This window comes from Equus asinus, chromosome 18 (genome assembly GCF_041296235.1).
Source record: "Equus asinus isolate D_3611 breed Donkey chromosome 18, EquAss-T2T_v2, whole genome shotgun sequence".
In the NCBI taxonomy this organism is placed as follows: Eukaryota; Metazoa; Chordata; class Mammalia; order Perissodactyla; family Equidae; genus Equus; species Equus asinus.
The window spans coordinates 13,417,889-13,430,357 of NC_091807.1; the positions used below are offsets into that span (position 1 = coordinate 13,417,889).

The 12,469-nt window shown below is 35.3% G+C and overlaps 1 protein-coding gene across 3 annotated transcripts in view; it reads right to left on the reverse strand.

Moving 5' to 3' along the window:
* Window positions 1–12,469, reverse strand: part of SAMSN1 (SAM domain, SH3 domain and nuclear localization signals 1) — a 133,145-nt gene that overhangs the window by 82,636 nt on the left and 38,040 nt on the right. For 2 of the 3 annotated variants that reach the window (XM_070488708.1, XM_070488709.1), the window contains one exon: window positions 918–1,044. The exons of the other annotated variant lie outside the window; for it this stretch is intronic. In XM_070488708.1, the coding sequence (XP_070344809.1) occupies window positions 918–1,044 (127 nt within the window). The remainder of the gene's footprint in view (window positions 1–917; window positions 1,045–12,469) is intronic. 3 annotated transcript variants of the gene reach the window in all.

A 12,469-nucleotide genomic window follows, 5' to 3' on the forward strand; every position in this document is an offset into this window, starting at 1 on the left:
ATGGTATACTGAAAGATATTTGAAAAAGTTACAAATTAAAAAATTCCCCATATCTTATAAGCATAATATGGTGTCCTTCCATTTTTACATATTTATAATTTTTTGAAGGCACATGTATAAGAGAGCATCATAAGGAAGAAAATTAAATCTTTGCCTTACTTAAAAGAATGAAATCTCAGTGGATATGAGCTAAAATCCTATTGGTATTCTAAAATTTTCTATTTTCATATCAATCTTCAAAGAGATTTATGCATGCTGTGTGTCTCACAGGGGAATAGTTTAGAAAAGCAAGAACAAGACTGAGAAAACAAAAGTAAAAGGTATATCTTTAATACTATAAAGTTGACTAGTGAAACCTATATTTACTTGTGGTGAAGGGTCTGATGAAATTTCTAGTAATATATAAAACAGTTACAGAATATAGAAATATATATGACTCATAGTAAATTGCACCACATTATTGAATCTCTTTAAGTTCAAATGCTTAACTGGTGTAAACAAAAGATTATGATTTATAGGGACTTATTGTAAATAAGTAAATGAAAGTCAAAGTTCCATGTCACGACACGCCAATTTGCTGCACTCACATTAAAATTAAAGACTACTGTTTTCTGTGGCCAAGGAATGGGAAGAGTAGAGACTGCTGACCCTTATTCTCTTGCTGAGCTTCAGCCATAGCTTCCTCTCACTCTACCCCTGTGCCTAGTCCTGAGGGGAAGGAGGAATAGTGGAGTATAGGAATAAGAAGAAATTTAGGAATAGGGTGAAGATATTTGTTTTACAAATAATTTGGTAGTAAAGAAATAAAAGAATATTTAATGATTACTTTAAGGCGTTATCAAAATGGCCTTCATTAATACATGCAACTGCAATACTTCCTCGAAAAATTTTTAGCAGCTCATTGAGTTCTTACTTACGGAGATTTATTAACGTGGGTTTCGTCTCATCCAGACTTGGTACCCTGGCTTTCTTGGTCCAAACCAGTTTCTGTAGTCTCTTTAACGTCCCCATGGATTCCACTGGGTCACCACCTGGTCTTATTGCCTAGCACAAACATAGCTCAAGGTAAAGACAAATTATTCTTCACCAAAGATTAAATATAAAATTTGTAGAGATGATAAAAGTGGGGAAATAATGAGACCTTAAAACCTGTAGCCTGTGACAATTTAAGCAATAACTCGAAAGCACATCACATTTTTGGGGTTCAAACTTGTAAAATATATTATAACTGCTCAGTCATACGGAAACAGGGCGCTTTTTATCAATTTTTTTTTACTTAAAAATGCAGCAAAATTGATTGAATTCAGAGTCATCTATAAATGACTTATTCCTGCTCAATGTGAAATAGTCCAAGGAACAAGGTCTTTAAAGCGCAACATAAATGGAACAAGAGGTTTAAAGTTGCTGCTTGCAAGTGCAGGAATAGACTGATGGTGCGCAAAATAAAAAGCAGAATTCAAATTTTTTTCACTTTCATTCTGGAAATTTCTGGTAAAACAGCACTTTATTTCAAGTATGAAATGTTTTCAAATAATATACTTTTCTTTAAACAGTCTCTTGCTTTCTAGAAGTTACACACTGAGCAAAATAAAACACAGCCACCACATTCTACATTACGTTTTAGTATATAAGTATCACTGGTTTACTACGGCAAAAAAAGTCAATAAAAGAATTAAAATTGCATTAATGACTCAAAGTTTCCTTGGAAGATACAGAAATATTTTCCGCTAGTTTAGTGTTGGCAAATTTTATATTGCTTTTACTTATTGTTTTAGGCTGTCTTACTCTTTAGGATTTCAACATATGTTGGAAATTAATACTTTATGTGATAAGTTTTATACTAATTGGTAAAATGGTTGAATTCTGTTATAAACTAGATGTGAAGTAATACATAGCAAAATACTTCTTTTCCACCCAGAAAGTTCTGGACTTAGAAATATTTCTCCCTCTGCTTCTGCCTCATTCTTTCTATTTGAACAGTTGATAAATGACATTTAAATAGATACTGCAATTTTCAAAAGGTGAATGATTTGCATCCTCACTAATGTTTGAATGAGACATATTTATAATAGTGCTTTCCAATCCTTTGAGAGAGGCTATAAGCCCAAAGAAATGTCTGGAAGAAAAGGATCTCTGGCATGCAAACATCTCCAATCATTATATTTAGCTCTTATTCTTGGTCTATAAGAATGACTTTGAGCAACCAGTATAAACTTGATGCTCTGTCTCTGCATAATAGCACCTAAGTAGGAAATGTGACGTTTTGTCAGCGCAAGCCATACCCATTTGCCTTAAATAAATGGGAAAATATTGAAATCATTTTTATCTTTCAGAGAAGACTATGATGAGATTTTTTTAGATATGCAAATCTCCACTCTCTTTCCAAAGGTCATGCTTAGCTCAACACAATTTCTATTGCTATTTATTTCTGTATTATTTTCTCCAGTACTCCTTTTCGGTACTTTCTGAATTACTCAATTTTACAGGCCCCTTACAACTCAGGAAGAGTCATTTTTCTAATCTTTAGCCCCTTCCAGAAAAAATAAGCTGACATTGCACAATCATTGGGCATGATATTTTTCTTCGGTGTGCTTTCTTTCTTACGGCAGTCTCCTCCTGTTACAGGGAAAGCTTAATTGCTCCATTGAAACATTGGCATCAAAAATAGTCTTCTCTCTCCCCCTTCTTTATGAAAAAAACTTATGCTCAATTTGGGGAAAGGTGTTATATACCAGGGTAACTGAACTTATTAATGATTTCCCCTAGGAGGAACAGAAGCATTTGTACAATGTCTAAATTCAGATGAGTGAGCTCTCATGGCCCAGAAGTGTTAAACAAACTGACCCCTCATTATTTTGTTCAAACTCTGTTATAGCCTTTTTAAAGCACAGTATCGTTAACTTTCCTATCTTTAGCCACTCACTCATCTTTGAGTTAAAAGAGATCAGTCTACTGCATTTTATTCATTTTTTAATTCCATTTGCCGAGGATAGTACATGGCTTAATAAATTTTTGCTGAATGAATACACTCTTGATTTCACACAATATTTTATCCATCAAATGGATTATCCTAGTAAATTTTTTATACTAGACTGGCAACTTTCTAATAGGAAAGTACTTCTGGAAAACCTTCTCTTGCTTTTAGGTAGTATATACCTGCAGGATGAAAGTTAAAATTAATACTATTATAAGAGATATAGAATCATTAAAATTATCTATTAAAAAGAAATCCTGTAGAATATTTTCAAAATAATAATATTACCTGCTATAATCCTCTAATGTGTTACCTGTATATTTGCACAGTTTGTTTAAAATTTATAATAATGTGCCTTTTAATTTTGAGATTTTTCTAAGAAGACTGAGCCATAAATAAAACTTACCATTCAACCAAACAACAAACATTCATTAAGTACCTACTATATGCCAAGCACTGTCACATGGTCTGAGGATATGACATTGAGCAAGTAAGAGGAGATCCCTGCTTTCACAGTCTACATTCTAGAAGGAGGTGACATACCGTAAACATAACGTAACCTAAACAAGTACATACCCAAGAGAATGTGACGTAAGATGTGCTGTGCTAAGAATAGACAGAGTGACTGAGTGGGGACAGGGGATGGGGTTACTAATTTACACTGGGTGATCAGGAGGGGCTTCACTGAAGATACTGAAACTGCGACCTGAATGACAAGAAGAAACGAGACATTTGGAGATGGTTTTGGATTCAGTGGATAGTCAGGCAGGACATTTCAACTGAGACTTGAATGACAGAAAAAGAGTCAGCCAGGCAAACAGCAGAAGGGAAAGAATTCCTGGAAGAGGATACAGCTTGTGCAAAGGTTCTAAAGCTGGAACTCCTGGAAGAATTAGTCTGTGCCCAAGGAAGAGAAAGAAGGGAAGAGTATCACGAGATGAGGCCTTCAAGGATGCTTTTGTAGAACAGGTTGAATAATACGCATTTTATTCTAATCATGGGAGTGACACAATTTGGTTTACATTTTTCTCTTCCCTCTCTAATGAATTTTGATCATTTTACTTTTAAAAGGACTTTCCCAATAGCACAAAAACGTGCTCTGATCTCATCCATCTTTAATTCACCATCTTTTATTTACCACTCTTTCTCCTCCCTCTCCCAGGCATGCTTCTCAAAGAAGTTAACTGTGTACGCTTCCTTTAAGTCCTTTAATTTCCCATCCTTTCAACTCACCTCAGGTACTCATCAATCAGCTTTTGTCTCTACTATTCCTTTTAAATTGCATTTGTGGTCCAATGAACCATTCTCAAACTCCACTACTATCTGACATTCAGCAACACTGATCATGATGACTTTAAGGAAATACCTTGTTTTCTTGGCTTCTTTCACGCCATTTTCCCTGGTTTTCCTTTTAACCTTTTCTGGCTATTCTTCTTTATCTCCTATATGCTGACGCTTCCTTTTCTCTCAAAATTAAATGCTTAAATTCCTTTAGAACTAGCTCTGGGCCCTCATCTAATACCACCATCATTATTTTCTCATCACACACACACACACAGCTTTTAATATCACTTATATGCTGATGATTCCTAGTTTATTTCTCCAGGGCTTTCTTTAGAGCTTCAGACTCACACATCCAATTGTCTATTTTAAATGACTTAGAAGCATGATCAAGACTGACCTCTAGACCCCCAAATATGATTCTCATCTGGTCTTCTTCAACTCAACGAACACCATCTTCATCCACCCCACTGCACACTGCGTAAATCAGATGATCACTTTTGCACTTACCTCTCCTTTGTTTACTTATATTTATTCCATTGCTGAGTTTGGCCTATTCTCCAAAATGTATCTTGAATCGTTTCTTTTTCTCCATTTCCATTGTTACCACTCTAGTTTAATTTTCTCTCATTGAAACTATTGCCAAGTCTCTAATTGGTGTTCTTTTCACTTTTGCACTCGTTCAGTTCATTCACAATACAATGTTCGAGTTCCCTTTGAAAGATGAAATCTGACAATACTACTGTCTTGCTTAAATTACTACAGAATTTCCCAGTTTTCTTTAAATAGCATCCAAATACTTGACTAGGTCTGTAAGGCCTACGTGTCCAGGCTCCACTTGGCCTCACAGGCAGAACTTTGGGTTCCAGTCTCTGGAGCTCTTTCCTTTCTCGGTGTCTTTGTGTGTGCTGCTCCCACTGTCTGGAATGCTTGTTCTCATTCTCCTGACCTGGTTAATTCCTATTCACTCTTGGAGCATTGGCCTAAATGCCATTTTTTCAGAGACATCTTTCCTGACTCCAAAATCCAAATTAGGTCCCTATTCTTTTACCTTCTTGGCTTTCACCGCAATTTCAAACATTGTATCATTGGTTAAATGGTTTTTCCCCAGTAGACACTAAGCTGAAGCAAGCCAGGAACCACACCCGTCCGTATAGTTAGCATACAATATCCTTAGTATCTACAACGTTGTTGATAGTTGGTACTCCACATGAATTAGTTGAAATAATGATAAGAAATGAATAAAGGAATAAATGGATGAAGACTTGATTTTGTAAAATCTATTGTTTTGAAATGCAATGATACAAAACAACATGATTAGAAACCGACAAATGAGAGAAGAAAATTATTGCATTTAGTTTACTTATTTTTTATCCATTAAGATGGTAATTATATGTAAATATAAATTAAATATTTTTCATATGTATATTTTAGCATGTATCCACTATATCTTTCATATATATTGTGCATATATAAATGTGCATATCTTTTAGCTCATTTTGGTCACATTCCTTAATGTAAAATTCTGTTAGAAGTGTTGGATTAAATACATCTCACTTTCTGACACTTTGCTTGACTATTAAGATGACAGAATAATTTTTAGAAAATAGCATTAATGAATTATTGAACTGGATTAGTCTTACAATCATATTTTATGAGCTGGAATGGAACTTATTGGACATCTAGTCTACCAGCCTATTTAAAAAATGAGAAAATCCAGAGAAGCTAAGTGGCTTATCCAAGGAAAGATAATTCATTAATAACAGAGCTAGGATGAGAATCAAGTATTCTGACTTTTAATCCAATGTCCTTTTTTAGGAGCAAGCATAATTATTAGTTATCCAGTATTGAGAGCCAAATTAAGCCAAGCAAATTCAGGGTTTGGATTTGTAAATTAAATGTGGCTCTCTATGATAGAGGAAAAGCATCAGGTACACATGCTCAGATTTACAGGCCTCTCTTCTTTTATTTATGTGTGTGTATATATATATTTTTTTACATAAATATATCTTCTGTTTTATATATACATATATTTTGCCAGAAGGGAATTTAAATCTCTTCCAATTTATCCCTTCCTTTCACACAGGAGAAATTTAGGCTTATGGAGACTAACTAAATCCTGATCACCTAACCGAGTCAGCAACTTGAAGGAACTTGAAAGTAACATGATAGATCTTGAAGGAAGTAAAGTAACTTCCTTTGTTCTCTTTTTGTTCTTAATTTCTGATTTGGAAAAGTTTTCCTTTCTTGTGACATTTTTAACAAGAATTCACATAGAGAAAACCTGATCACCTGAGGTCTATTTCACACAATTTCTTCAGCAGAGGAAAGAGAAATTCTTTTTACTAATATTTTGGTTTCTTTTTCTAAAAAAGCTGTAATGAATACCCTGAAGTGAAACTTCAGGTAGTTTCATGTGTTTTGCATTGACAATTTCTCAGCTTTCTAGTCTTATGACTTTTTGTTTAGTTACTAAAAATGTACCAATTCTTAGGGCTTCAGAATGATTTTTTTTTTAATGCTCACAATACACTAAGTGAAAAATCAGAATATAAATTTGTGTAAAAAGTGTGTTTATACTTTTTACTACTTTATACTACTCTAAGTGACTTTATTTGCTTCTTTATATACTGTGCATTTTCCAAGTTTTCTACAATGAAGATACATTACTTCAATAATTGGGAGAAATTCCATAATTTAAAAAATGTACTTAGAATCCAAGTTTTTGTAATCCAATATGTCCTGCCAAGCCGGACAGAAGTACCCAGTTTTTCTACCATGAATTTTTTCCTAGCCACTTAAAGGTACCTAGGGACTGGATAGAATGATGAGAGCCATTTTCATGGTAAAAACAAAAACAAAAATAAAGAATTCACTTTAAATGGAGAGATCATTAAAACTCCAAAGCTATACCTCCATTCTCTTTTATATATAAGTGACTATTCTGTATTTATGACCTAAAACATACTCTAAAAAGATAACTTGTAAGGTCACAATGATCGATTAACATTTAGTAACTCAATGAACAGTAATAAAACCAAGAGGATTATGAACCAGAATCAATCAATGCAAACACATGAAAACAAACAAGTTTCACTTTAGAGGTTTATTTTACTGCTTTCTTGGAACTACAACTAACTAAAAAGACAATTTAAAAATAATTCATTTATGCAAATAAAATATTGATTGAAGAAATAATTGATGGAAAAATTGCCATGTTGATATTAGATATTCTTATATATTATAATTACAAAGTTTTCTTCTTCAGTGATAGCAACTGAAATTAAACTAAGACTGGACTTGCGCTTAAAATAGCTCTGGGTATAATAAAAACAGTCACTGAATGAAGGAAGGAATGAATAAAATAGAATATATTCTCCTAGAAGGCTTATGAGATAGTTATTTATTCATTCAAAACACATTTACTGAGCACCTAATCTGTGGGAGATGCAAAGGAGAACAAGGCATTTTGTCTGCCTTGTGATGCTCATTGCTTAATATGAGCCACTGAAAAAAACAGTCACCTGTTTCTGTGCCTGTCCCCTCCACTAGAGCTCTTTGGGGTTTCAGAGCTGTTTTACACATCTCAAACCTGGTCTCTAATATGCTCAATAAATATATGTGAACTGAACAGCTGGTCAAAAATACATCTGGAGGAAAAGGTTAATGTGTGTCATCTAAGAAGTACAAATAAAATGTGATGGTCATTCACAGGAGAGAAAGACTACATTAGGCAATGTGGAGAAAGGAAATCCTAGAGGATTAGCAAGAAGTGTAATTTAGCATGTCTAACAAAGCCCTTTATGCAACAGTCTTATCCTGCCATACAAATACAAATCACCCACTCAAGTCCTAATACAGGTTTCTAGCTCCTTCTCCTTCTCTCAAGCAGATTTTGCGGTACACAATTCTGATCTTGCAAGAATGTGCTACACAGCCTCTATGTTCCACGGTACAAGGAAGTTGCGACTTCGTGACCATCTCTTCCCACTTCTGTATAGGGAGCCAAGACTGCTCTTTGTTAATTGAACCATACAGGTTGGGGTCTGTCTCTTAATGTGGAGACACTGCCAAGCCAGCTGGAAGTTACCAGGATTACACAAGTCAGAGATGCAAATGGGGTTATGCTGGTTCAAGGGAAAAGGCCGCAGAAGCGACATCTTTCTTACTTCCTATGTAATATCCACTGCTCTGAAATTTTAAAGAAGTTTCTAGAACCATTCATGAGACTATTTCTCTTTTTGGGTACACTTTTTAGCTGACCAAAAAATGTGGACAATAGGAAATTTAAGAGCCAGTATACAAATTAATTAATTTTTATTAAGCACCTATTGGATTCCTAGCAATACAAGGAGCCATGGGTATAGGAAATTACCTCGAAAAGAATACAATCCTTGTATCTAAGAGTTAGAATTTAATACACATGAGAAATAAAGAAAAAATATCAGGAAAATCTGGTTTAATAGACTCAGCCCTGGTCTGCAGATAAGTGACTGCTCTGCTTAACGTGACTAGCTACGTGAACCTGAGCAAGCCACTTCACTTCTCCACACTTCCATAAAGTGAAGAGTTGGATCATGGAATTCATTGTTCCTTAATTAAGTTTAAGGACATTAGGCTAGATAAGTATCTCCTTTTGTTACTTTACATACACTCTTGGACCTCAAAAGAGTATCAAGGAAAAAGTGGGAATGAGCTACCGTTAATCACAGGTTACAAGAGTTTGAAGAAGCCTTTGTAATCATCTAGTCCAATAACTTACTTTAAAAATGAAGAAAGTGAGGCACAGAAATGTGAACTCAGTGGTCTAAGAGCACAGTCAGCAGTAGCTCAAGGTCTCTTGAGCCAATTCTCTTGCTTCTGCTTCTAATTACATTATTTGCTAGTCCTCCCAGATGCATAGCTTTATGTTCATCTGGACGTCCTTTTGGTATTCATTGAGATCCAGTTGTTTTTTTCCCACAGCTCTTTGATATTTAACTAGTTATCAAAAACTGAAAAGGCATGGGAAACAGCAAGGGCAGAGTGCAGTCATTTTTCAGGGAACGGAAGTAATATTTAAGCAGCACCCTTCCCTCACCTCTTCTGACCTAGCACAGCTGTCATCCCTTAGGCAGAAAACTACTGTTGAGAAGAAAACTCTTGTAGAAACTTAGATGTTCACATGTTAATTATATTTGGGAAAAGAGGGCTGTGAGAATACAGATATCCTGAACCTATTATATTCATGCCTACATAAAGAAACATGATTCGTTGAAGGTAATTATTTGCCATAGAATCTGCAAGTTTTTATTACATTTTGGGAAACAATAATCAAATAGAGTTGTTTAATTTAGCTCACAGTGTTCCCAAAAGCCATTGTGGAAAAAGAACTGTAAAGTAGGCTTATGGTTTATTTAAGTCCGTAATACTGTAAGACTTGCTAATGTACGTGATTGTCCTGGAAATTTTCCAGACCTTCTAAAACATGTCCTTTCCGTGACCCTCTGTTTAGAAACAACTCAACAAGGAAAGAAGGGTGGTTGATGTGATCTGAGGATTTTAATATCATAAGAAAGAGTTGACGCACCAAGAAAATATGCTTTTTAACACCATGAAATTTTACATATCAGGAGAAACTGCTAAATTTTACAGAAAAAATTTTACACAGAAATTCCTCCTTCTTTGAAGGGAATGCTTTATGCTTGTCTTAGGTCAGGACACTTCTCAATAAGGACAAGTCTTTTTATGTTCTCTAGAAACACTTTCATGTGGCAGCTGAAAACAAATATGATAAAGAACTATAGAAAACAATGCTTATGGCATTAAAATTATTGGGAAAGAGATAGAAAAACCACTTGAACATAGGATTATCTAGGGAGAAATTTCCTACTATTTCACTGGCAGTAGGCTTAACATGTCTTTGACAGTAAGATGCACTCCAACATTCAAAGGTCACCCCTTAGCATTAGAAAAGGAAAAGGTGAAGACTGATGTCAACAGTCTTACAAAAACAAAAACAAACGAAACTCTACAGAGCTACCAAAATAATTGGGAAATGATCCGTTTTCTTAATTATAATAATCAAATTATCAAAGTATACTCATTAATGTTTCATCAGTGGCTTCATCTTCACATATATCAAAGATGAATATGTATGTGCCTGTACATATATATAGAGAATACACATATTATATATAGTGGATTCACTCCCCAGACCTTACTTAGTTCAGTCCCAACACATGGTCCAAAACCCAGAAGAAGGTTGGTGGACAGAGAGTTAGAGTCCGGAAAATGGTTTATGAAGCACTCTCTTCCTTCTTCCCTAGTGTTCTTCATTACTGGGTACATAATGAGCATCCATTTTTGAAACTCTGATAGAACTTAAACTCAAACCAAATATACATTTGGAGTTGGGTAATATCTGGAGTCGCAAAATAGGATATCTTTTATTACGTTTGGTACCTGTCAATGTAAGCTCCTTACTGTCAACTTCCACTTCTTTTGGAAAATTCGTGTACCTGGTACTTCAAGACTGCAACAATAGGCATTTGCTGGAGTGTATAACAGAGAATAGAAGAGAATTTCAAATTTTATTTTAGGGGAAAGCCTACAACGGTATTAAGAGGAGATTAGAGAGAGAACATGAAGGCTCATTGAACATCTTCTGGGAGTAGTATAATATGCTGCTTCATTTAATTTTTTTTTTTTTTTTCCTGAGGAGGAGTCACCCTGGGCTAACATCTGTTGCCAATCCTCCTCTTTCTTTGCTTGAGGAAGATTAGCCCTGAGCAAACATCCCTGCCAAGCCTCCTCTATTTTTTGTATGTGAAACACTTCTACAGCATGGCTGGTGAGTGGAGGGGGTTCACACACGGGATCTGAACCCACGAACCCGGGGCCGCCGAAGCAGAGTGTGGAACCACTTGGCCACGGGGCCGACCCTCATTTAATATTTATAACAATCATAAGAAGTTTTTCTTATCACCATTTTACACAGAAGGAAATCGAAACACAGAGAGTTTAAGCAACAAGTTTGAAGTCAAGAGTTATGACTTACATAAAGGTAAAGCAAGAAGTCTCACGAGTTCTAGCCAACGACCAAGTAGTATAAACTGACAGAGTAGCTGAAACGAGTGAAGGTAGTACTGAGTGACTGGGCTTTATGTTGTCTGTGGGTTTTTAAAAGACTAGGCCCACATTTTCAGGTTTGCGTCACATTGTAAAGGTGACAATTAGTACTTGGTGCTTGGTACAGTATAAGTTACCAGATTGTGTTTACCAGCCGTTTTTTGAATATATAATTCCTTTTAAAAATGAGAATAATGCTAAGGAATACCCAAGTAATTCCTATCAGTCTTTTAAGGTGATCAACAGGGGAAAATACCTACTTGTATTTGGAGTTATAATTAAGCTAGAGAATATAGTTCATTCATAAAATTCATTTGTTAGAATTAGGCATTTCCTTTTCTATGAATAAACTAAAAGTTCAAATGGAAGGTTGCTTAACTCCTTTTCCTTGTTTTAAAAGGGAATAAAGAAAGACAGAGATACACAGTATAACTTTGGACACTGAAATGAATAGATCTAGTCTGATTTTAATTTTATTTCCCCAGAGACAAAGATGTAGATTTCACACCAACATTCAATGTTCCTTTAACACCAACTAAAGTCATTCTTTAAAGTCTTCTGTTAAAAAAAAAAAAAGATTACATTTTCCATTTAGCTAACAAATAGAGCCCTATATTCTTTCTATATGTAAAATGAGTTATAATCTTGCTCTTAGGATGTAGTAAAACTCCTCCACCTATAACCTCAAAATACTACTAGGTAGCTCCGGTGGTTTTAAAATAGATCCACAAATTGTTTTATACTACTGTCTTCAAAAGGCAGTCATAATGCCCCTCCCATTAGTATGAGCTGGATTTAATCACCTGCTTCTATCAAATAGAATAAGGTGGAAGCGATGATGTATGACTTCTGAGACTCGATCTTAAAAGGCATTATAGATTCCTCCTTATTCTGTGTCTTGGATCACTCACTCTGTGGGAAGCCAAATGCCATGTTACAGGGACACTCAAGCAACTCCATGGCAAGGCCAACACGGTGAGGGACTGACGCCTCCAACCAGCCCTCAGCAAGGAGCTGAGGCCTGCCGCCTGTGCCATGAGGGGGGGTTTGGAAGCAATTTCTTCAGCCACTGGTAGCCTTCAGATGACATTTGGATTGCAAACT